At 38.7% G+C, this 25,261-nt stretch overlaps 5 protein-coding genes across 6 annotated transcripts; 3 read left to right on the top strand and 2 right to left on the bottom strand.

The window, feature by feature from the left end:
• Nucleotides 1-708: 708 nt before the first annotated feature.
• On the bottom strand, nucleotides 709-7,911 carry tmem151a (transmembrane protein 151A). The gene is made up of 2 exons (XM_079486217.1): nucleotides 7,316-7,911; nucleotides 709-3,857 (listed from the first exon to the last, which is right to left on the bottom strand). Exons 1-2 carry the CDS (start codon nucleotides 7,373-7,375, stop codon nucleotides 2,265-2,267), a joined length of 1,653 nt encoding a protein of 550 aa, XP_079342343.1. The 5' UTR covers nucleotides 7,376-7,911; the 3' UTR covers nucleotides 709-2,264.
• On the bottom strand, nucleotides 7,071-10,945 carry ovol1b (ovo-like zinc finger 1b). The gene is made up of 4 exons (XM_079486218.1): nucleotides 9,584-10,945; nucleotides 9,230-9,447; nucleotides 8,748-8,994; nucleotides 7,071-8,647 (listed from the first exon to the last, which is right to left on the bottom strand). Exons 1-4 carry the CDS (start codon nucleotides 9,681-9,683, stop codon nucleotides 8,382-8,384), a joined length of 831 nt encoding a protein of 276 aa, XP_079342344.1. The 5' UTR covers nucleotides 9,684-10,945; the 3' UTR covers nucleotides 7,071-8,381.
• Nucleotides 10,946-11,082: 137 nt separating this feature from the next.
• Nucleotides 11,083-12,078, top strand: tmem223 (transmembrane protein 223; the record flags this gene model as incomplete). Its single annotated transcript, XM_079486219.1, has 2 exons — nucleotides 11,083-11,566; nucleotides 11,654-12,078. 2 exons carry the CDS (start codon nucleotides 11,083-11,085, stop codon nucleotides 11,950-11,952), a joined length of 783 nt encoding a protein of 260 aa, XP_079342345.1. The 3' UTR covers nucleotides 11,953-12,078.
• A 197-nt stretch (nucleotides 12,079-12,275) lies between these two features.
• Nucleotides 12,276-14,644, top strand: fosl1b (FOS like 1, AP-1 transcription factor subunit b). Its single transcript, XM_079486220.1, has 4 exons — nucleotides 12,276-12,947; nucleotides 13,121-13,342; nucleotides 13,676-13,783; nucleotides 13,877-14,644. Exons 1-4 carry the CDS (start codon nucleotides 12,804-12,806, stop codon nucleotides 14,012-14,014), a joined length of 612 nt encoding a protein of 203 aa, XP_079342346.1. The 5' UTR covers nucleotides 12,276-12,803; the 3' UTR covers nucleotides 14,015-14,644.
• A 3,829-nt stretch (nucleotides 14,645-18,473) lies between these two features.
• Nucleotides 18,474-24,570, top strand: efemp2b (EGF containing fibulin extracellular matrix protein 2b). 2 transcript variants are annotated; one of them, XM_079486064.1, is made up of 11 exons: nucleotides 18,474-18,605; nucleotides 19,403-19,653; nucleotides 19,875-19,923; nucleotides 20,096-20,308; nucleotides 20,526-20,648; nucleotides 20,733-20,849; nucleotides 20,975-21,094; nucleotides 21,173-21,292; nucleotides 21,623-21,749; nucleotides 22,179-22,374; nucleotides 22,473-24,570. In XM_079486064.1, exons 2-11 carry the CDS (start codon nucleotides 19,570-19,572, stop codon nucleotides 22,632-22,634), a joined length of 1,311 nt encoding a protein of 436 aa, XP_079342190.1. In that variant the 5' UTR covers nucleotides 18,474-18,605; nucleotides 19,403-19,569; the 3' UTR covers nucleotides 22,635-24,570. The 2 variants fall into 2 exon arrangements, with proteins under 2 accessions (XP_079342190.1, XP_079342189.1); XM_079486063.1 differs by having other exon boundaries at nucleotides 18,480-18,605; nucleotides 19,543-19,653; nucleotides 22,473-24,342.
• Nucleotides 24,571-25,261: the final 691 nt, after the last annotated feature.

Below are 25,261 nucleotides of genomic sequence, written 5' to 3'. Positions count from 1 at the left end.
ACTCCCGCACCCTCCTTTAAACCCAGATTATATACAGAAGGTAGGAGAGGATGAAAGAACATAATGATTTAACACCAGCATAATTTCCCTTTACCTTCACGTGGCAAACAATTAAGAAATAGAAAAAAATTATATTTAGAATTAAATTGTTGTTTTAATGGTCTGTTTAATCCTTTTTATTCCTTTTCTTAATAAACTCTTCGTTACAAAACACACCACTAGGTGGAACCATTTGCCATGGTAAAAAACCATTTTATGTGAACGCATCGACATAAAGTAATGCTTATTATCTGTTTAATCATGCATATCATTTAATACTGTTAATATGCAATGACTATATAACAAGGAAGTATAAACTCATTGTAGGCAGATGCTAAATGTGGCAATTATATCAGTGCAATTCCACTGTCAAGGGCTTCCTGTATGCATCGATCCAATCCAAAAAACAAACTGTCATCGGCCTAGAGTTACCAAGAATAAATCTGGAAATTCATAGCAATATTAATGAATCTACTTGAAAGATTCAAAGTCAAATGTAGTAATTTTCAGGTTAATAACACGTGACTGACTGTTCACCGTGAATTGAGCACATGCAAATAAACCCTTTTTGTTGTGGTATGGACCAGATGTACCATAAAACAACATTGTAACGATAAATAGACTAACTTTAGTAAACATAAATAACAATAATGAAAAAGTCACAGAATACATTGTTCATGATTTGACTTTATTAATAAGAGTTTCATGGCCATGACCACTGTATCATTTATTCATCACTGAGATATGTTAGTGCTTTTTGACACAGTAGCAATAATTTGATCGGTGGAAATCCTACAAACAACACAGGGATGCTCTTGATGTGTGCTTTGGATTTTACATTTACGTTTTTTAAAATAACATCCTGTCAATGTGCAAAGCTGTTATTACATTCGTTCCATCTGCTCATTAAAATTATAGCATTTTTCCCATAAGCCGCTGCATTGTTTGTAAAGTGGATGATACTTTGTGCTTGACTTACATTTAGTTTATTTTGCAGTTGCAATTTTGCACATATCCCAGATGTGACTACATGGGACGGTGGATTGTTACACAAATCTTGTGTTGTTCATTTCTTCTATGAGTAATAATACTTGTATCAAAATGAAACAGGCCATATTTGAATGTTTCTAATAGTCTATGGGGGAAATTAATGATAAGAATATTCTTCTCTTAGGTATAAATCATTATTTTATTCTTATGTATATAATTGGGTGTTGGGGTATAAAAAGAAATACATTTAGCTGCTGCTTAACAGATCTACGCTCATTTGGCTGCAGTAGACATGAGGCTGACATTAGACACCTCTAAGGCAGACATGAGTGAAGTCATAAGCACCGTGCTTCTACCAGGCAATTAAAAAGATCAAGAGATTAAAAGAAGTCAATACCCAGGACAGTGGATTAAAGCACAGTGAAAAACAGTGAGGTATTACCATTCACCTACTACACTCACCTTCATTTTATTAGTTTTTACCATCCCAAACTTATTGTTTTGTTTTACACATTTTTTTACAAAATCAAATCAAATAAAACATTCTTTCCCCCTGAGAACCATTTGGTTTTGTAACTGTCTGTTCTGTCTTTTCTATAAATTAAGTGATTTTTCCTTCCTCCGGATGTCTATTGAAATACAGTGTGCATTTAGTGCTATCACAGACCCATCATCCACAGGCTGCATTGCATGTTGTTCACTTACACATTTACAGAGCTACACCAGTGTATGTCACAAAATTCCCAGCCTTTAGAATGTAGCAGATGCCCTATTTTTCACATCAATTCATTATGTTCATGGTCAAAAAAAGGACACTGAACTTTTTTGTCTGTTATGGACATGATATGCCAGAGATTTTAGAAATAGAAAATTCAGGACACTGATGTTCCATGCCTATTATATTTTTCTACTAGGAATTTACAACTATATACTTATTTAGGGTCAGTCTGTATCAAGCCAGAGCTATTGACATGAATATGACATGACCGATGTATATAAGTTTAATTTCGATCCTCACAACTTTCTACACGTGAACGGATTTAAATTGTTTTGCAATGTCACACATTGACATAGATCAGTTTTTAAGATTCATAACTTGAGCATTTTAACCTTTACATTTTAATCCTCCCATAGCTACTGGCATGTTAATAATTCCCCTCTATTCCTCAACCTGCGTCTTCAATCTGTTTTGCAAACATGTCTTACATTCTTTTCTTTAAGTCATAGACATTATTTTAACCCGTGTCAATGCCACGCCCCCTATGGCAGCTCTCCTCCCCGTGAATAATTAACACAGGAAAATGGAGAGCATCCTGGTAGGTGGGTGGGTGGTCTCCCTCATTCTCCCTGTGCTCTTCATTCTCTCTCTCTTCCGCCTCGTCTTCCATACCTTCGCTCTCTAATACACCTCGCCTTTCCTCATCTGGCACTCTAAACCCAAGACCAAGAAAACCACCGCCTCCCTCTTCCACTCGTCCGCCCATCCCTCCACCTAGGCTTCTTGAGTGAAACAGGCAGGGGTGGCGGCTTCTTGCGGTATGTAAACGCCCAAGAGAGAATCCGCTGCGACTGAGCGACAGCCTACCGCCAGGCCTGATGGGAAATGCATTTGTCCCTGTGGCCACATTCCCCCTAACCCAAGAAGGCAGGGAGGAGCTGCTTGTCGACCTCCGGCACCTGGGGCAGCTCTGAAGGAAGTAGCTAGAATTGCGTCGCATCTGTGCTGCCATAGCAACAGACAACGGCGTATTTGTGTTCATATCCAAATCCATAAGCAAGGCCTCAGAGTAGCTCGGCACCATCTGCTGGTTACAGCGAATGTGCCATTCCAGTTCTGTCATATCCACTGTGTTGACCCGTGATATGACACGCAGGGTGGGACCACCTGTGCCATGTTCAAAACCTGTGCAATAGTTCCCTGTTTCTGTATTGTCATTATCATTGGCATCCTCATTTTCACCAAACAGTTTCTCAACATGATAGTGGACATATGCCGTGCGGTACTCGGCAATAACACGAAGAGGCCATGACAACAGAATAGCAGAAGCCAGCCAGTACACCCAGCGTCGAGTGTACCAAGGTGGCCGGGATGGGTTGGGGAAAGCCAACATGTGTTCCCGAAAGTCCACATTTTTAAGATGCATGCCCTCCCGTGCTTCCATGTAGTCATCCAAACCCTCGTTGTCACCAAAGAAGCGTGCTCTCTGTGTGAGGTAGGCAGTCTCTGCACGGGCACTGGCAAAGCTGAAGCACTTTGTGAACCGTAACCGTGTGACAGGATGCTCCAACAGGCCCTGAAGCTCCTTAGAAACGTCTTTGACTCCAAGGCGAGAGTAATCAAACTCAGAGCTCGACGCATGTGTGTTAACTCTTTCATGGTACACCTGTGTGGTGGTGTAGGCGTCTCCATTGCGGTAACGCGTCACCTGTCTAGTACGTCGTACGTAATGGTAGCTGATGGCTTTCCACCAGATGCAGGGCGTGGCTTGCTGTAGCCGCTGTATCCTATCATACACCTCGCTTATTTCCACCTTGGCAAGGTTAGCTGATTTAGAGAAACAGTGCCAGCACTCTACCAAGTAGACCACGTAGAGCATAGCCAAGAAGGACACGGGGATGTACACATAACCGTTAGAACACGGGCTTTCGTAGAGTGGGACTTGGTCTCCGTAGAAGCCATGGACACCTGAACTCATAACGGTTATGCGGTACAGGGAACACCAGCCTAGCGTGCCGAAACAGCCATACATGAGCAAGGTGAGCAGCAGGCACTTCCAATGGGACTCTCTGCACAGCGAGCCGCTCAGGGACTGCTTGAGGGGACGCTGCTGTAAATGGGAAAGAGGGAGGGTGGGTATGGAGGTGATTTGGATGGGAAATCGAAAAAGCATGGGACAGAAGGTTGGAGAGGAGAGTATTGGTGTGCAGATGGATAGGAAATTGAATGGGGCAGGGTTCAGGAATAAGCAGAGATGAGTTGGAAGGTGTTGAACAGCAGGGTTTGGAGTCACACAGGGTGCACCAGTGAATGAACGTTTGGGGTGTGATTTGATGGGTAAGGAGGGAAAGAAAAACGAAAGAGAAAGATCAGTCATGTTTACAATTTACATATTCAATGCATGATTCATAAAAGTATATTTAACCATATTGTGTAGAATGTAGTGGAGAGCAGTCGGCTAAATTCACTGACATACAGCATAGAGAACTCAGTAATAGATCATTCTCCTGAGGGCTGAATACATTTCCTGGATGCTCGTAACCCAAACCATGTCTCATTTTAAAATGCTCTGTATGAGTGAGGAGGGAAAGTCTAGAAGCTTTTAGACATCACTGAGTGCATCATCTGGAGTAAATGCATGTGGCTCCCTACTGCCTAGACTGACCCCAGTGGTGGCGTGAGGTGTTGTCGTCATATGGGCAAAAATAAACAGATTCCAAACTACAGCTGGAGGTGGAAAACAAGGGGTGAAGCATACAGACCCCCTAAAACTTAAAACACAAACAGGTAGCAGAAATAATTTATCTTATACTGTTATAGTATATAGGCCTACACATAGTATACACATGTCTTTAACTGTTCCCTCTTCTCTAACACTCTTTCTCTCTCTCACACATACACACATAAATCAACTAATAGCACAAGCAATGCCCTTGCCGTGAGAAACTGCAGCACTAAAAGCAGGCTGCAGCCCAAGCGTGGCATGGAGGCTGTGCTCCTCTTGGCAGGAGTTTAATCGTGCCTTTTACAAGGACAAGAGACCAAACTGGGACGGGAGACACAGAATCCATTAGGACCTGTAATTGTGACTATTATTGTGTGTAATCTGTTGAAGTTACAATCTATCCATGCTTTTACAGTTTTGTCTCTTCCAAATTATTATAATATATGAAACATTATAAATGAAGATACTATATAGATAAAAGCGTAGTAGACAAATAAATCGTACCATGTGTCCTACAGTGTGACAGCAAAAATTTGGAAAACATGATTTTTCATATTATTAATATATAAATAACATTAAATAGCATAAGAGAGACATAACTTCATCGTTAGTTTTTTCTTAAATTTGTGCTATTTCACTCCTTTGGATACATGTGTCCTTTATTGGTCAACTACCCACATAAATAAAATATTTATTCAAAAGAAATATGAAGCAAAGGAAGGGAAAATAAGAGGTAAACGAGATTAATCCTGGCGGTACATTATGACAATGTGTCCTAAGAGACATGATGATGTAAAAGTGTGATCAGTGTGAAAATATTCTGGAGCATGTGATTTCAACTTCAGAAACACTTGCCTAGAACAAAATGGCAGCTATGTATAAATAGTGGATAAAGTCAGCGTGCTATTTCAAAACCACTCTAATAGGTTAAATTATTTAGACGCCCATGAATGTCTGGAGTCATATGCATTTGAATGCATTTCACATTGGTGGAATCGCAGTGGCTGGCATAAACATTTTGGGGCTAATGGAGTGCTGTTTTGACTGTATGTGTGTTTCCCAGGGAGCAAATTGAGCTAAAGAATTATTTTTCTATTTGGGACAGAGGATGAAAGTTACTGAATATGTTTGCCCTCTTCACTTGTTAGATGTGGGTGTACAGACATTTATATCTAATTATGGGTGGAGTATTTTGAGATTAAGGACATTGGGATTCAAACAATATTCAGTCTGAACAAATGATATTGAGAGATGCGTCAAGGGGAATACAGAACATACAAACCGGCAGATAGATAATATATACGGGGGACTGGTTAAGTATGAATGTTAAAGAGTGGTGGAGAATGGGATGGCCATAAATTAAAACAGGATGATCTGAGTGCTCTCTTAAAGACTTGATTGCCCTGTCAGCATATGTATCCTATTCTATCTGACCGAGGGTGCATTCATGAAAGAGATCTGCTAGTCCACAAAGCAAAAAAGTCAAAAGAATACAGACTCGCATGCAAACATGCTGCACTGTGCAAAATGGTTAGTTAAAAACAGTTCATTTTGGAGTTGTCACTACATTGAATTATCTGCTTTTCAACATATTTACAAGTCTGTAAGTGACAATGTGATACAAACACTATGAAAACTCAATAAGGTTTTCAAAAATTCTCCATCCCCCACTCTGTCTCTAATTCTATCGATCGATCTGTAACATAATATGGGGATAAACTCAGCAACTGAGGGTGAACGTGAGATAAAAGAATGGAGACTATGCTTATATTTTTGATGAGGAATACTAAAAATCATGCTACGAAAACAATTGTTTTAACCTGAAGAGTATGTGCTATTTAATGGATTTTCTGTAGACATTGCATTTAAGCCATGTGGGAAGGTCAAAATGAGAAACTAGAGTAACCCAGACAAAAAGTCTCAAAGGTGCAAATTTGGGGGCAAAGCGTGCAAAAGGTCTAAATGTGCAATGCATAACCAATAATTGTATGTTATTTATGACATCATGATCATTTCATTCTGCCAATCTTTAAAGCATCTTTCGAAGAGGTACATTAAGGAGGTGTGTCCTCTTACATAATAAATGTGCTGTGGTTTTGTACACTTTCGTTGCAATTAGTGTTTGGTTTATTGTTCAAAGCAAGTCTCGCTATAGAAATTAAGACTGCTGTACACCATTTCCCTTTATACGGAGCATTTGAACTGTTTAGGGTGGGCAAGGTCAGATCAGGACCATTATTACAAACAGAACAATAAATTAATATATACAGCCAGGTAGATTAGAAGAAACAGTGACCACATTTACATGACTCTTTTTCTGTTAGCCATTCCTATAAGAGATGCACGATTTCACTCCATTTGAGATACGTGTTAAGTATTCGGATGTGGGGTGGACAATTTAGATCAAATAAAATAATGGTTGTGCATTCCTCCCAACAGCTCCCGTTCGTGTTTCCTATGACGACACCGCCTAAGGGCAGGTTGCAGGGCCCCTCCCCTTTATAAACAGGCTTTTCCATTCCATACTAAACATTAACCTTTAAGTCTAAAAGCAAAGGTGGGTTCTCGTGTATGAATTAGTATAAATAAGGCAACAAACATAGCACAAATTGCAAGCACTACTTATACCTTCTATTTCAAATGTATTTAACAAAACATTTCCATACAGAATAGTCAATAGTGTGTTTATATGCATTACACAAAAAGAAAAAAACGACACAAATAAACAAAAACGTTTTTTTTCAGTCTACGGGATACGCACTGCCTCCCAGACGTTAACAATATATTTACGTGAACACGAAGGAAAACAAACCACAGACTTTGGCAACATTTTCACGGCTTACCTCCTCTCTTCCACCCCCATTCAGTGTGGGCGCTTCTCCCGTCACCGTCACCCCTTGCATCTTTTACTAACATGTATTCTCACTGCACGTCAAGTCCAGGATGGAAAACAGCGCTGCGGTCCGCCGTTAGGACCTCTCCGTAACCTATTTCACCCCATCAACTGCGTGTACCACCGCGTTTCTACGGTGGCGACGGTCACGGCGCACGAGCATCCCCCTAAAGATGAGTCCGTTCCTTGTAGCGTCTCACAGAGGTTATCACATCACATATTATCCAGACGGATTTTGAGTTTCTTCTGGTCCCAGAATATCTGGTAACTGTTGCGCTTGATTTCCTCTCAGGTCGTATGACAAAACAACCGCGAGCTCGAGACACAACGACGGTTGGATGTGCGAGCTCTATCGAATGTTGACGTCGTAATAATCTGCCGCGAGGTTAATCCCGTTTTACGAATATTTTCAACATTTCAGTTCAGCCAGATACATGGAAATAACAATATCCCGACTCTCCTTGCCGAGCATCTCGTGTTTTCAACCTCAACCTCTTTTTACCTGAACGTCTCCTTGTGGACCTCACACTGACTGACGTCACCCTTAAACGCGCCTGCGAATAATTGGACGATTCATACCGACCCACAGTGCGCGCGCTCGTGCAGAATGTTACGAGCCCGTTGCAAAGTCAAAACTCGTGGTTTAAAGATTCTGTTTTAAAAGGACAACCACAATTTATCACCGGTGAGTCTACGAGTGCAAAAAGGCGATGTATCATTAAAGATAAATCACAAATTGCACTGAGCAGTTTTACGGTTTGTAAACTTATAAATATAAAAAACACACAATGGAGCAGGGTACATGAATAACAAGGAATTATTCATAATTGAATGTGATGTACATGTCAAGACATAAAAATACCATTATCATTCAGTGTAGTCATAATTTAATGTATCAAAATCATATTTCGTCTATCGTGAAGGCATTGTTCTCAGAATTAAGTATACAGAAGTGCAAAAGTTAAGTATAACAAAATGTGTCTTTATCAAACCTAGTTTGTATCATTTCCCCCATTTTAGCTGTCATTGTCTTTCTCAGCTAACTTCTTGCCTTCATTGCAGTCTATGGATCTGCTCTGTGGATGTTCAGCTTGAAGATGATTCCACAGGCTGTCCTGTGTCTGTGCAGTCAGACCACACTCCTCACATACATACACTTTGCCCCTGCGCTCTTTGTAGGCATACTGTTGAGTAATGGCATGGATCTTCTTTTGGTGAGATTCTAAAGAGCAGCGCTGGGTGAAGGCCTTAGCACACGAAGTGCATTTATAGGGTCTCACACCTGCATTAAAACAAAAAGAATAAAGATGAAAATAAATGTAACCTTAATGTATAAAAAAAATGTACTAAATGATGCTAATATTAAATACATTTGAACTTACCAGTATGTGTACGGACGTGCCTCTTTAGGTCAAAAGTATCATTAAATCCTTTTTCACAATGCTCACATGAGTATCTCTTTGTTTTACTATGACATTTTACATGTCGTTTCAGCATACGTGCTGTACTGAATGTCTTTTGGCATACTTGGCAGGTGAATACAGATGCATCAGATGGAGTATTTGCTAATTTGCTTGCATTTTCTGAGACGACTGGAGCAACCGAAGGTAAAAAATTACCTGTAGTTATCTGAATGTGGAAAATCAATAAAGAGAGGGTTTTGGGTTAGGTATTAATATATCCTTATAGAACACAGAATGTGCAGTTACCTTATTCAAGAATGCCTAACAAAAATATATGTATAATAATAAAACTGTTGTTAACAACATTTCAATTGTAAAAAAATATATTACCCTAATAATTTAAAACACCAAAGCAGCTTTTACCAACCAAAAATAAAATGCAAAAATAATTGTAAACTCACCTTCATCTTTGAACGAACGTATGGCAATCTCTCAGTTCTCATGTGGCACTCTGGCCTTTGATCATGTTGACCCTGTGCAGTAGAGGATGGAAGCTGTGCAGACAGGACTTGTGTTGGAATCTGTAGAAATGTGTTGCTTTTTTGTGGTGTTGTGAAGCAGGAGTGCTCTGCAAGGCTGCCTTCACATACCTCATTTACATATGATGGAAAAAGGGACACTATGGGAACAGAAAGGAGAAAATGGTAAATATCAACCAATGATCAGAAACTGTCAGTAAGTTTAATTCTTACTTGTATTTCCTTATCACGATTTTTTTCTTTGAAAAAGAGCATTAACATAAACGTGACACTCACATGGAATGTATATGTCCCCACGCACAGAATCCGGTAGCAGACTCCAGTTTTTCTTTCCATTTGTGATGTTCATCTTTTTGACCAGGAAGGCTCGAGGCATTTTCGAAAATATGATTTATCTCCGTTTCCCAATGGATGGTATACGTAGGTCCTTCCAACAACGGCCAATTGTTGACTATTCACAAGTATCCATCATTTAATCGTCGCATTTCAAACTCCTGTTTACAATTGTCGACTCCACCTTGTAAAACACTTCTTGAATTGTGAAAATCGGCATGTCTGTTATGCGGCAGCGTTCAGACTTCTACTGCCGAGCAAAAGTTTCAACCCAAACTGATCAGGAACGCCAGGTGAGAACGCGCATGCGCATAAACATAACGGCGCAGCGCAGGTACTAGTAAAACCGGTTTTTCTCTCTCTCTCTCTCTCTCTCTCTCTCTCTCTCTCTGTCTCTCTCAAAAAGTACCGTAATATAACATAATAACTGTAATGTTAATGATTTTAACATAAATATGAATGTATATCAAAAATATATTTTAAGCTTATCACATTAATGGCATTCTGACTGATTTGTCAACAAAGCCATGACTTCAGGTTTTCTGTTGGGTGTGGGTGTTTTGCTTTGTAAATGAATGCGTGTTGTCTGTATGGAGATGAGTGGGTGCGTTTGTTAGTGGGCTCTGACGGTAGGCTGTCAGCGGGGGTTAGGCGTGTCCCGTGGCATAAATTACTTCAGATTTAGATCATTAGTCCTTGGAAATTTAGGTCTAAATTTTCACTTTAATAATAAAGTTACAAACTGTTCTTTGATTTCCTGAACTTTTGACAAGACTGGATTTTAGACACCGCACGAAAATTAAACCTTTGTTTGCAAATCTGGATCAGGTTATTGTCTCACACATCTGATAAGAGTAACACCCCCCCCCCCCCACACCCACACACATAATAAACCCAAACGCCGTTATCTCCCTCATCTTACTCTCAAGTATCTTGAGAAAATGAATACAATTGATCTTTGTTTTATACCTCAAGCGTGTTTGTTGATACCAAGTCAAAGAAATTAACCCTATGTACTGTGTATGTTTTAACTCTAAAGAATGTTACTCGACATTTGGAAAACAAAATGTTAATCATTTTTAAAATAAATCAAAATTGTTTACCAGTGCTTTTTATTTTTTTAAATAAAAACATATAGTCGTTCATATTAACATAAGTAATTAGACTTAAATAATAAAGTAAGTAAATAAGAAACAATTATTACTTTAAAAAACTGAAACAATGTTTCGTTTGTTTGTAGATATGCAGTCTATTCTGAACAAAAGTAACATTTTTGGTCCAATGCGGCATCCGTAGCATGGAGAGCCAATATGGCGTCGTCCTAATGTTGCACTATTCTGTCAGCATGTTAGATGATATTTGAGTTATTTACAAAATGTTTGATGTTTAAATTTAATCGCAGAAAACTGGCTGATAACACTTAAAAGTAATATTTTGAGAACATGGGTTTTCACTGTTTGTTATTTGGTGCAAGGTCCTGTCGAACGTTTATTTCAACGTATCAAATAACAGGTAGGCCTATTCAGTCTTCAAAAACTTTCGTATCCACATGGACACGGTTTGTTATAAATAATGATATAGCAACTATCTTGAGTCCACTACGTTGCCCTTTGCGCGTAAATCCCAAAAATCCCACTTCAATCAGGAATGCATACTCCTTCACCTCCACTGCTGTCGTAAAGGATGTGATCCTCTTCGAGCACGATCGGACCCGCTTTTTCAGACTTTTGGCCATATTCTGTGGAGGCCAGTTTCTGTTCTGGGCATATCTGGCCCATTTTGCTTTCACAAGTCTTCGAGACACGAGAAAAAACGGAGGTGAGCCTCCAAAAGTCAGAACTGAGTTAGGAGGATTTTTCAGTTTTGACATGAACCTTGGATCAAACGCCTGGAGGTATGGGTTCACACTTGGATGCCTTTTTATTGGTAAGCCACAACACTATATGCTGACAGTATCGCCATGTTTAATGTGTTTTAGTTGTCTCAAAACCTTACTTTACTTTGTTGTCGCAGGTGGAGGAATCCTGGGCCTGGCGACATTGTTTAGCCGTCGTTCTGTCAGTCGTGTAATGTTGCATAAGGGTGGGGGAAAGGTTACAGTGTCTACGCAGTCACCTTTGGGTCCTCTGAGAGCTCATCATTTAACTGTGCCTTTAAGTCAAGTGACATGCCATGCACATAGGCTGGAATCGCCTTCATTTATTCCTCTTAAAATGAAAGGCTACAAGTTCTACTTTCTTTTGGACAAAGAAGGGACACTGAACAATCCTAAACTCTTTGACATTACCGTGGGCGCATACAGACCATTGTAATAGACTATCTGTGTGTATTCCGTCTATTATATCACACAAACACGTGTGTTATCACTTATGTGCTGTCATTTAATAATAAAAAAGAATGATTGTACAGTTATTTGATTTTCATCAAACGTCAAATTCTTCTAGTGGTTTATTTGAACGTGACTCATTTTTGGTTTGGCGTAATTATAAGCCTGAAATGTGTATATACATGCTGCTAGCATTCATCATTTTATTATAATGTTCATTCGCAGACAGATATTTGTCAAATACTAATGAAAGTCATATTTCGGTATTTGCTCTTATTTAATATGTCAATTCCACTTGGCGCTCCCAGCGTCGTGATTCATGGATATATCCTACCGGTTCCGCGACAGTTCGCTTAATCATACATATTTAACCTCCACGTCACCTATCTGGCAAAAAATGCGTATAGTCCAATTTCAAGATGTAGGGTGTGAGTTTAGGAAGCCTCTGCAGCTCTCAAACCACTTATTTTGAACACGTTTACGCGGATTTCTAGTGTAATGTTATGAATGAAATGACTGTTTTGGCGCCGGAGAACAGACGCCCAGAGATCGTGAGCAACGGTCATTTGTGTCTACACAAAAGAGGAGGCGATGTTCCCCCAAATGGGGAGAGAGAGTGCGTGGGTGTGTGTGGGAGGGAGGTAAGGCGGTGAAACAATTTAAGAAAGTTTTAGCACGTGTTTTGGGTTTATTTTGCCATTCCCTCTGGTGGATTATTATTTCGTTATTTCTCTTGCCATGCTAACTGCGATTGGGTTGTTTTACAGTAGAGAGAAATGGATTTGAGCTTCGATCACGTTAGAAATATGAACTAATTGGTTATCAGTAGATTTTATCATGGCGCTCTTAATGGAACTTTGGGAATGTAACATGGAAATGTCTCGTAATGAAGGTAGGGAAGAATCTTATCGTATGATTGAATCCGACTTTGCTCCAGGATGGATGGGACCGGACCACACATTGGCTCTTCAAATACAGCAGGTGTGTAACTTTAAAAACAAATGGTTAGTTTAAAATTTTTAAATCAAATAGAAGCGTTGTGTTTTTAGTAGTTGTTCGACTTTTAATATATTCTAAGTTTTAGTAATTTTCTTGTGAACAACTGAGTTCAGGCAAATTGTGCATTGTGTGTTTGTTTTCCCTCAAAATCACAGAATGTCATTGAGGGGACAACATCCAGTCCAAATCTTGATGTAATTACATCCAATCCAGATCTTCAATGGTTTCTGCAGTCTTCTCTACTTTCCCAGTCAGAGACCACCTCATTTTCCTCATGGATGCCCAACTGCCCAGCCTGTTTGTCTCAATGCTCCAGTCCTGACCAGTCTTGTTTAGGAGTAGTAGAGGACAGGGCAGTAGGATACAGTGATAAGCATGTAAGTTATTCATATTTTTAAAAGATTAGAATGCAGAATAAAGGGAAAGTGGATTTAATGTGGGATGTTGACTCAACCCCTTATGGTAAAGCGTAAAATGAGTCACACCTGAATCACAAAGGGGCATCTGCTGTGAGTCATCACTGCAATATTCGAGCGGGAATCTTAAAGCGCAGACCACATTGTGAACAGTGCCAAGGGATGAATAACAGGAACAGCATATTTGGAATAGGGTAGAATTACTCTGTGGATGTTTTGTTGTTATCAGCCATAAGATGGCAGCACCATCACCCATTTAGACCTGAGGTCATTCTGCTCCTTTCCCTTTTATAGAATTCTCCTGAAGAACTTGAAAGAATTAGGATCCGCAGGGAAAGAAACAGAGTCGCAGCTTCCAGATGCCGCGATCGTCGTCGTGTGCTCATAGATACTTTACAGAATGTGAGTTTGAATACACACAATTTTCACAAAATGATTTGGGTTTATATTCTCGAGAGATAGCCAAAAGTCCTGACCTGTTGCTTTCTCTTTCAGGAGACAGACCATTTGGAACAAGTGAAGACAAAATTAGAGAAAGAGATCGCTGCACTTGAAAGGGAGAGAGAAAGGCTAGAGTTGGTGTTTGAGGCACATATGCCCATCTGCAAGTTGAATGACCCAAACCCAGAATAAGCAATAATGCTGATGTATGTTTACTTGTTGCTGTGTCTGCTGGTTCAGAGCAGCTCTGTATAATTTAACTAATAGGCCTATATTCATTCAAGAAATGCTAAAATATATTTCTGTTACCTTGATAATCATTATTATGCATGCAAAATGAGTTTTACATGATTTAATAATAAACTACAATTCAAATGATTTTTTCCAGTGGTAAAATGCAATGCTGGAAATGACTGTGCGCTCGATAGGCACATTTTTTTTGTATTTTTTAACCATAGATGCCACTATGTATGTAATCTGCATGGTGTTTGGATAAAAGAACCTCTACATTCTGAGGTGGTCCCTACACTTTGTCCCCTACACGACCCTAACACCAACCCCCGCATCCCCCATTTCCGACCATAACACGAGAATCTATGTCAGGCCTTTGTGCCCTTTGATTTTTATAAATGCCTTTCCATATAAAACTTGAATAGAAACAAAATGTTGCTCCTTCGATTACAGTGCATTTTAAAAACTTTTGGTTTTTCTATAATGCAGAAATTGTAGTGTTTAAAGAATTTCCTATTTTGACCAGTCAACACATCGAGATTGAAATACAACATTTGTTTTATTTACAAATAAAAGTTCTCAATATACTTGAAACATTGTTCATTTTGTTATTGCAAATTTAGTTATTCATGTTAACTATCATTTATTTTACCATTGAATGTCTTAATTATGTTACCTTGAACCACAAGTCTAAGCCAGAAATGACAAGAGCAAAATTCTACATCAAATAGTGCGATAAAAAGGCTTGGGTTGTTGAAGAGTGTGAAAGTACTATTAAAAAATACATTAACTTGGTGTTTTTTTCATGAATTTATTCAAACTGCAGATAAAAAATTATAGTTATTCTCTTAGTTTCCGCTAAACGTTGTTTATTCCCCAGCAGCAGGTAGCAGTGACACATAGTAGACTAAATAATTTTGAATGAGGGCAAGGTTTGTGGTCAATGTAGTTCATCTAGCCTGTCAAACTGGAAAGCGTTAAACCGAACTCCACACGAGTGCAAGTAGATTGTGAGCATTTCTGCCCCCCATATAATCAAAGGGTCCGTCAAAGCCTGCTTTGTTTTTATTAGTAGACCGTAAAGAGTGCTTGTAATTTATAACTGCGCAATACAACAGCGATGCAGTATCTTAAAAAGATAAAGAGTAGACCTATATTGGTCAACTTTCAGTGGCCGTGCAATAAAAAAACCGATACGGTAAGTTCATCATCAGTCATATCTCGGTAAACCTCTAAACCAGACTTCTCACTAAATCTCTGCAAAAAGCTGGATGCTGTTTGGTAAATGCGTCATGTAGCCTAGTTATATCCTCCTAATAATACATTTACAATTGTATTATTGTATTCCATTTATTAATGTTATTTTATTTTAAAGAGACTGTCCTTGGAAAATGTGTTTGTGGGCAATAACGTGAAGACGTTTACCAGCTGCAGTTAAATGGATACACAGTTTATTATTTAATACAGTTTGCTTTATTATGTTTATATCGATCAGGTCCCTCCTCACCGCCAAGCCATGCTTATTTATAGATCAGTGCTTCTAGTATTTTGAACCAAGTCTGTAATGTGTATAGTAAATGTATGACAGGACCGGAGTATCGTTTAGGAAATCTGTTTGTAAAAGCGAGTGATGCTGAAATAACACTTGTTATCAGTTTGTTTTATTCAACTTTCTTGTGTTGTCACATTTTTCCTGCAGGTATTATGAGTTTGACAGTCTTTTTGCCAGAGAGGTGCTTGGAGGAAACTCCAAAGGGACCCAAAAAGACTTGGATGACATCAGTTCAAAGACTGGGATTGCTCTCAAGAGCTGTCATGGACATGTGGTGCAGACATTTTTCTGGCTCAAAAGAACACACATTTTATTTAATGAGCATTACTCAGATTACAGTTCTAGCTGACAAACAGGAAAATGCATTGTTTTATTTCATCAGTTTGACAATTTCAAGCGTGTTTTTAAAGTGGTAGAAGAGCTTAAATGCCCTCTTGTGGAGAGCATACAACGTCACCCCTGTCTGATCCTCTGGCAAGGTGGGGTCTTATTTGGAACCAAGTGAGGCATGTCATTCCTTTACCGATGTTACAGAGAAGTATAAGTGGTTCCATTGGTTATATACAATAACAAGTGCTACCTGGTCTATTTAAAAAGGTGATTTATATGCATTTAGGCTTATGTTCTTTCAAACACACAAGCAAATCACATTGGGGTTGCAATATTATATCTTAAGGAGTAACTTTACCCAAAAGTAAAAATTATGTCATCATTTACTCACCCTCGAGTTGTTCCAAATCTGTATACATTTCTTTGTTCTGATGAACACAGAGAAAGATATTTGGAAGAATGCTTGTATCTAAACAGATCTTGCCCCCCATTGACTCCCATAGTAGGAACATTTACTTTACAATGTTTTGTTCAGAACACAAAATAAATTTTGAATAATGTAGGACAGAATACAGTTCTGGGCCACTTTTGAATACCATTGTATTTTTCCTATGGTAGTCAATGTGGGGCAAAATTTGTCTGGTTGTAAGTATTCCTTCAAATATCTTTCTGTTCATCAGAACAAAATCATTTATACAGATTTGGCACAACTCGAAGGTGAGTAAATTACAGAATTTTCATTTTTAGGTTAAGTATCCTTTAAGAGATGTTTTTTTCATGTTCTTACTGTTTGCTCATTCGGTCTCCTCCATTCATTCTTTTGTTCATCTCCTTCCTGTCTTAACACCTTTAACTCTTCTCTCTTCTTCTCTCATTGACTCAGCCATGTCGCTGCAGGTACTCTGTCGCCATTGTGTTCTTTGGTAACAGCCGTTTTGAGACGGGGAAAAGAAAGCTATGGTACTTGTCTTTCAAGGACTTTGCCTTTTGCGCTGGTCACCCATAAGCTACTGGACTGTGGGAGCAGTTGGTAAGATGTTTCACATGTAAAATTGTTGATTTTAAAAGACACTTCACCTAAAGATGTAAATTTAATTTAATCTACATGACATTCCAACCCATTAAAATATTATTGTCATCATAACTAAATTTTTTTAAGTTTTCTTTTCTCAGCATCTAGTGTATTATGATCAGGGAAATGTTTGGTTTGTGTATAACAAAACACCTTTCGACCGCTACTGTGTATATTAACATATATGTTGTAGACTTAAATGCAATTTGATTATTGGATTGAAATTGAATTGGACAAACTTTCACAGAATATGTCAGGAGCTCTAGTTAACATTGCCATAAAACTCACACACACCAAGAACTGTTCTATGACCTTGTGGGTAAAATACTGACACAATATATCAAACAGACACAACATGTGGTAAAATAATAAATAATAGTCCTATTAAATAATAGTCCCAGGTTGACAGAATGATGTTGGCTCTCCTCCATTGAACGTGCCGGTCAGATAAGTGGGCAATTGGAGACCTGAGACCTTTCCTCAACCACTACAGCAGCTCTCCCCACACCCTTGAAGCTTGCAGGTTAATAGAAATGCATTTGTGTGTTTGTGATTCGGAGGATGGCATTTGGTAAAAAATATCCTGAAAATGTACCATGATTAGAACATGACTTTCATTTTAGCCGGAGGTCTAAAATAGGACTTGTTAGTAAGCGGTCTGTTATCCCCTCTCACAGTAAACAAGTGATCAGTGTTTTTTTCCCCACACTGAAACTACCACCTGACTGTGTGTCCTGGGGGGTGGGACAGCAGCAGGGGGCTACAGTTGGCTCTGGAGTTGGATTGATGGGGAGACACTTTTACTACCTTATAAAAGTGCAGAACTGTGACAGATGTCACCCCCACTGCCCCTACAAATGGTCGTGGAAAGTGCCTGTAAATTTCTCCAAGAAACGTCCACCTCTAGTAGCACTGCTGTTTCTAAAAGTTGTTGTTTCCATCAAAGCCATTGTTTTAATGGTGCCCCTTCCTTTTGTGAAATGAAGACACATGACATTCCTGGCACCGAGTGGAGTGTTACTTTAGAATCGGGGCCTTCTGCTCCTTTTTAACCCCGTTATTTGTGTCTGCATTCCTTGGCTCCAGAATTAGATCTAAAGAGGCAAAGCAAATTAAAGGGGAAGTAATTACAGCAACAACAACAAAAAAAAAAAAACACGACCAAACAGGCACCGTGCCCAAAAATGGAAATACCCAGGGCTGTAAGACAGGGTTTGGTATATAAACCCCAGGTGTGTTGTGTTGCCAGTGGACACAGAGAGCTTATTCTGCTTTTGTTTCGTTTCGCTTGAGTGATGAATTTTTGATTTGGCCTGGAAACTAGGAATTTGAATCCTTGGGGACTAAAGGAAAACAAGCGGGAGGCTGAAGGGTGCCATAGATACAGAAGCTGTAAGTGGGTGGAGGGGAAGAAGTGGGCCGTCCTAAGCTCCTTTCTATAGTTTGCACACCAGCATTGCCCCCTTACTCACTTTGATAATACACTTAACATTGGTACAACAGCTCCCACGGCTCTGAAACAATCTACAAATCTGAAGAAAAGAGGAAAAAGTTTTATCTCCCTGTTCAACTGGATGTTAGAAAGTGGATCAAATGAAGTGAGTTCAAAACCACGATTGTCATCTGTTTTTAGTGTTTTGAATACAGAATGAAAGATTTTGTAAAGTTATTCTGAAAAAGTTTTTGTAATCTGAATAATCTTATTCCGATGAAAAACATATAATTCCATTTTATTGTTGCCTTTTGACTTCTATGATGGGATGCTTCATACAAAACGATGAGTTACTATGGAATTAGTCAATGGAGAGCAAGGGTGACCATAAATATAAAATGCTATCAGGTATTTTAGTCAGTCCAAGCAAAATCATGCGTATTGTGACCTTTAATTTCCCAAGGAGTTGTAGTTCATTGTAAGGGTGTTTTTAGAAAGCTCACAATACAGTCCATGTAGTCATATCCTGCAGAGCAAAGACAACAGGCATGTTTCTGCTTCTGTTCCAGAATAAACAGTAGAGCGATGCTATACAATGGAAATGCTGTCATTGTTTTTCTCTCATGCGGCATCTGATTAAATGCACCAACTGGTTTCTGTTCCTTTTCCAAGCTCTGACTTGTTGCTTTAATACACAAATATCACTTATTGTACAGTATTATAGAGCTCAGAGTTCAGAATTTAATCTATATTGAGGTAAACATCATGTTTCCATCCTGTTAAAAAAGACCCTACCTTAGATAAGGTTTAGGATGGTTTAGTGCTGTTCAATTTGGTTGCCTAGTAAAACAAATGTGCTACGAAAGAGTGCTGTTCTTGTTAGCTTTTATTGTTGTTGTTTTACAAGGCCTCACTCGCCTGCCTGTGTCTGTCTGTCTGTCTACCACCTCCATGTATTTCCAGAGCAGCAAGGAAGTAAACCCCCCCGACCCTTTCGCACGTCCCCACGCTCTCCATTCGGCTGCCTACTGAAGAATTTGAGATTGTATAGTTTAACGACATCTTCACATTTGTTCATCTGTCCTGCTGCGTGTGAACCTTAGTGTGTTAGTCTTCTGAACCCTGTGACTATGAAGGCCACATACGTGCTGATTTGCGTGGGTCTGGCCCTTCTTCCTGCTACAATCTGTCAAGCTCCTGCTGAACAAGACACAGTAAGTAATCGTGACAATTTGTCTGTGTTCTTCATCTGTCCCCCGCCCTGCCACTTTCTATATATTGTATACAACTGAACTCCCAGATTATGGGGTATTGAATGCTATCAGACGTCGTTTTACATTAGATGATGTTCCTGTAAATCAAAGTCAGTGTGACTTCTCAGTATGTGCAAATGATTAAAGATGACACCCGCATAGTAAACTGTTTTCTCTTCCAGGATTGTACAGATGGCTATGAGTGGGATGTACAAACTCAACTCTGCCGAGGTGGGTGGAAGGTCATGTGCCAAAGATGATGAGAAAGTGATGCATTTGTCCCCTATTTATCTTGTGATGATTAAAGGCACAATTCCTCTGTCCTGGTTCTACCTCTTGCCTTTTTTCTATCTTCTTAATGTGCTACCCAATCAAAACCACAAATCCCTCTTTTTTCACATAGACATAAACGAGTGCGAGACCATACAGGGAGCATGTCAGGGAGAAATGAAATGCTTTAATCACTATGGTGGTTACCTGTGCCTTCCTCGCTCTGCCTCCGTTATCACTGCCCCAGAGCCCTCCAGCCAATCAGAGACCAGTCTGACTGTGGAAACTAATGAGGCCTTTAACCCCTGCCCTGTTGGCTACACTGCCCAAGGGGACACCTGTGTTGGTGAGTTTTTACAGATGGGTTTGAGCAAAAAGATGAACGTGCAACGTGTTTTATATTAAATAGACATGCATTAGGTTAAGAGAATATAGATAATTAACATCGATGCATTCAAGCTTTGCATTTATCAGTATGTGCATTCCATGGGAATCGAACCCATAATCCTGGCTGATATGTCAATGTTGCGTTTAATGGTTTGATGTGTGTATGTGTCAAATAGACATCAATGAGTGTGAGTTAAGCCTGCATGACTGCCAGCCCAGTCAACAGTGTGTTAACACAGTGGGAACCTACACCTGTCAGTGTCCTGATGGCTACAACAAGATTGGCATAGAGTGTGTGGGTGAGTGCTATATCTAAAATGTGATTTAAATCAATAGCTGTATCTTTAAACAATCTTTAATAAGTAAACTTTGTCATCTTTTAGATATTGATGAGTGCAGGTACAGGTATTGCCAGCATCGCTGTGTAAATGTGCCTGGATCTTTCTCATGTGAGTGTGAACCTGGGTTTCAGCTGGCAGGAAATAACCGATCCTGTATTGGTGAGTCCTTAAATCGGCTATGTTTGCCAAAATCTGTTTACACATTACCAGTGTATTAGTATTAAAATACAATTTTTAAGGAATTGCACACCCAAAAATTTTCTAACATCTCTGTTGTTCCTTAGATGTAAATGAGTGTGAGATGGGGGCACCTTGTCAGCAAAGATGTTATAACACCTATGGTACATTCCTGTGTCGCTGTGATCAGGGCTATGACTTGGGATCAGATGGATTTTCATGCAATGGTTAGTGTTTAGTGACATTCTCCTAATACCTTTGGACCGATCGGAGATGGACTGAGTGGAAGTTTTCTTTCTTTCCAGATAATGATGAGTGCAGTTATTCTAGTTACCTTTGCCAGTTTCAGTGTGTGAATGAGCCCGGAACATTCTCCTGTGTTTGTCCAAATGGCTATGATCTACTTGGAACACGACTTTGCCAAGGTAAAAGTCTCACATACTGAAATATAATCCTTATTATTTGCTTAAACTTATTTTTGACTCTTAAGAGCAATGGTTCTGCTGGTTTTGATTTTTCTTTCACATTAGGTTGTAACCTGTACCAAAACTATAGATTGCAAAAAAATTACATTTGAACATCAATTTGTTTATATTGACATATGTTGACTTGTGAAAGGAATGTTTAATAAAAATAGCAACAAATCTGCTACAAACAAAGCATTGAGTATTGATAGCCTTAACATCACACATGACTCACATTTACTCACACACAGTTTCTTCAGTTTCTGTTACCCGTAATAATTTTGTGTGTAGATGTGAACGAGTGTGAAGCCGGCACTCATCAGTGTGGGGAAGGACAGATCTGTGTGAACATTCATGGTGGGCATCAGTGTGTGGACTCCAACCGCTGCCAGGACCCCTACATTCAGGTGTCAGAAAAGTGAGTGATGTGGATTTATTTAAACACACATAAACACTATAGAAATAGTCCAGTAAGAAAATCTCTCGGTAAAATGGCATTAAACAATATATAGGTAGGGTACATTTAGCTACATGAAAATTATTTGAAAATTACAATAGATAGCAAAATGTTAAGCCATGTGGTATGTAATTTAAAGTTAGCACAAGCACCATTTTCATGCAAAATTGTTTTAAAGTATAAAGCAATATTATTCAAATATAGGACAAAATTTGGTCACTTTCTGTTTCTCAGAACTGTCTCAGAAGTCTTACATACTATAAGTGTTAAAAGAGTCCTAATACTCTTTATATCGCTTTCTAATGTAATCTATATCCAATCAGAGCACTTCATAATATTGTACACCCTTTTGCTCTTTTCCATTCATGGATTTTCTCTCTTTCCGACTAGTCGCTGTGTGTGTCCTGTAGTAAAGCCAGAGTGCAATGATCAACCCTTCTCAATCGTGTATCGGTACATGAGTATCACCTCTGAACGTTCAGTTCCCTCAGACATCTTCCAGATCCAGGCCACCAGTGTCCACCCTGGGGCCTACAACACTTTCCGCATCCGCTCAGGGGATGACAATGGAGAATTCTACATACGGGTTAGTCAGAAACGTTATAGAGACTTTAAAGAGTTAATAATTGATTATAGTCATTTTAATGACATATTCACTAAATGCAAATAATCTCTCGTTTCTAGCAAATCAACAACATCAGTGCCATGTTGGTTCTGGCCCGAGCAGTGACTGGACCCAAGGAGTACGTCCTTGATCTGGAGATGGTGTCAGTCAATCCTGTCATGAACTACCAGACCAGCTCTGTTCTCCGTCTTTCTGTTTATGTTGGACCTTATGCTTTCTGAGGAGAGAGAGACAATGTAGAAAGAACATTGAAGGACAGGAGATGTTTTTGTTCTCTTCAATATTTTATTTTTATTTTGTCTGATTCTGTGTTTGTGGCTGCATTTTAATATTTTAAAAATTGACAACGCGTTTCCAAGAACTCACGGGTGAAATCATCTTGTTTTGTGGCATGTAACTGTGGGTCTATTCTTGGAAGTGCCGTAACTGAACGTGCTGAACATTTCTTCTGCTCACTTGGTCACCGTAGACTCATTATCACACATACTTTCACCATACAAACACGCACATGCAAACAGTAGGACTTGTTTTGTCACTAGAAGACTGGGAAAGAGCCTAACATTGTTACATATACGTGTTCACGAAGAATAAAATATGATTATCAAGCCTACGTGCAATAGACATTCCAAAGAATTTTTGTATTTACTTTTGTAACACTATAATCTTGTAAAATCACTAACAGATCTCTTTGACATCTCAAGGCCACAGAAATGGTTTGAAAATAGATTTTGAAAATCATTGAAAAAGCTTTTGTCTTAACATGATAACAAAATAAAATTTAATCCAATATATTAAAAATCATTTTAAAACCTTCCTTCTTATCTTCCCTCGTAACCTATCCTTTGATCTTTTCTGGTCCAGATTATTAAGAGATATTTATTGTTGTCTCTTGAATGTTTTTTTCTTTTTTATTCATTTTTCTCAGGCGCTCTCCTCAGTACTGATGTACCAAACTGTAAGCTGGAACCTTGAAAATGTTTCCTGGACTGATGTTTGTGTTATGATGTGTTAGTCAATGACATCCCCCTGACAGTGAGTAAATAAAATGTATTTCTAAGGTGTCTCCACATGGTGACAGTGTTACACTGATACACACTGTGAAATGTATTTATATACACCGTATATATTTTAAAAGATTAACAAGGTTTCACACAAACAGTAACTCAATGTATTTAGATGTGATTTTTTTGAATAACTTTTGGAATTTTCCTATCGATTATTGTTTATTTTTTAAATAATTAACATTACAGATGAGCCTAAATACAGAATAAATGAAATAGTTAACAGATAAAAACTACAAAAGGACCACAAATTAAGACCTTTTACAAAAATCTTTAAAAGTACCAAGTGTTTGTGTGATTTGTTGGACAGTTAATTAACATAAATTAATCAATGGACTGGTCATCTCACACTTGAGTAGGAAGTTCAAGTTGACTCATTGTCTGATTTGTTGGCGCTATGGGTGTGTGAAATGATTTGTGTTTATCATTTTGTGTAGTTTTTATTGTAAAATGCTACGTGTGAAGTCAGTGCTGTACAGATACAGCAGGGAAGTGATGAGCTCATTGATGGTCAGTGTTGGCACAGAGGGCTTGTGGGTAGGACAGCAGATGGATGTAGGTGTGATATGGTGTAACTAAGACTTAGGTGTTCACAGCACAATGACAAATATTAGTGTGCATGATGCTTTAATATATTTATATACTTCAGTCTTTTGTTTCCATTGAAGTTAGGCCTTCATTGTTGATAGGAGTGTCACAACATACTCGTATTAACGAAACAATTTATATTAAAATCCGTTTTCGTTATCATTTACATTCTACACATATGGTATGGTGATGTTATATTAATAATTCCGCATAAATTCTCCTTGAGAGTAACATGGGTTACAATTTCTACACCAGTAATTTTAAGTGTGATTCTTTGGCCAAAAAGAATGAAAACACAAGATAAACAATATTAAAGATACATTTGACTGATAGTATTATTTATTTATTACAGTAGACATTGCAATAATATTGCTATAAGAATTATTTTGGCCCTGACATAACATAAACAATGTAGCCTATCTGCATTTTTCTGTCTGTGATCTATTTTAAGCTAAATCGCCTTATTACCTGTTATTAAAACAAGCAAATGTTTGTTTGGATGTATTATATTAAGGCTTGTTATTTTCACATAAATACCAGGTAAAGGGGGTCTTTGTGCTATTTTTGTAAGCTTAGTGGGGTCATGTTACACTGGATCAAAGGGACAGTCGTTTTTCTGCCACCCCCTCAAAATAAACGTCACAATCAGGCCATTAACAAAATAAAAAAAACATCTCTGAATGACTGAAAAAATAGATGAATTCACCTCTCAGGAAATTTAATTCATGCTTTATGTGTGAAACACAAAAAGCTGCTTACAATTTCCTTGCCATTTTCTACCACTTTCACGACAAAGGTGAAAAAGGTTTCTTTAAACCAGGAGGCAACTTGACCCACCAATTGTATTAATATGCTCTACAAAAGTGATGGCTATCACATGGTGAGCTTTCAACCCTGTGTTGATATGTTAGTGTACAGAAAACTACATTCCAAATTTTTTGAAGTACCTGTATGTAGGCCTAACCATGGAATGGCCATGGTCATTTACTTTCACTCTATATTGATCATCTCCTTTAAAAACATTCCAATTTCACTTCATTAGGACAGGTTAAATGTTACTTGTCCCCGAGGGTTCAAATTGGCGCGTCTGAAAAGAATCACCATTTCGCATCTCTTGCAATGCGCAATTTTTGTTACTAAGTTACAGCAGCTCTGTTGCCATGGGTGCAGAGATACAGAGATGGTCAAGTATCAGCTTC

Source organism: Barbatula barbatula, assembly GCF_947034865.1.
Source record: "Barbatula barbatula genome assembly, chromosome: 22".
NCBI classification, from domain to species: Eukaryota; Metazoa; Chordata; class Actinopteri; order Cypriniformes; family Nemacheilidae; genus Barbatula; species Barbatula barbatula.
Note: the sequence above shows the minus strand (reverse complement) of the source record. Positions and strands in the feature narration are given on the sequence as shown.

Bases quoted from the DNA above. Each gene is read 5' to 3' on its own strand.
- tmem151a (XM_079486217.1), bottom strand. From the start codon at position 7,375: ATGCAAGGGGTGACGGTGACGGGAGAAGCGCCCACACTGAATGGGGGT. The intron at 3,858-7,315 runs GTAAGCCGTGAA...TCCCATTTACAG, and splicing joins ATGGGGGTGGAAGAGAGGAG to CAGCGTCCCCTCAAGCAGTC.
- ovol1b (XM_079486218.1), bottom strand. From the start codon at position 9,683: ATGCCTCGAGCCTTCCTGGTCAAAAAGATGAACATCACAAATGGAAAG. The intron at 9,448-9,583 runs GTGAGTGTCACG...CTGTTCCCATAG, and splicing joins TGGGGACATATACATTCCAT to TGTCCCTTTTTCCATCATAT. The intron at 8,648-8,747 runs GTAAGTTCAAAT...GTTTTAATGCAG, and splicing joins GCACGTCCGTACACATACTG to GTGTGAGACCCTATAAATGC.
- fosl1b (XM_079486220.1), top strand. From the start codon at position 12,804: ATGGCGCTCTTAATGGAACTTTGGGAATGTAACATGGAAATGTCTCGT. The intron at 13,343-13,675 runs GTAAGTTATTCA...TCCCTTTTATAG, and splicing joins TAGGATACAGTGATAAGCAT to AATTCTCCTGAAGAACTTGA. The intron at 13,784-13,876 runs GTGAGTTTGAAT...TTTCTCTTTCAG, and splicing joins TCATAGATACTTTACAGAAT to GAGACAGACCATTTGGAACA.
- efemp2b (XM_079486063.1), top strand. From the start codon at position 18,582: ATGTTAGAAAGTGGATCAAATGAA. The intron at 19,924-20,095 runs GTGGGTGGAAGG...TTTTTCACATAG, and splicing joins ACAAACTCAACTCTGCCGAG to ACATAAACGAGTGCGAGACC. The intron at 21,293-21,622 runs GTAAAAGTCTCA...TTTTGTGTGTAG, and splicing joins TGGAACACGACTTTGCCAAG to ATGTGAACGAGTGTGAAGCC.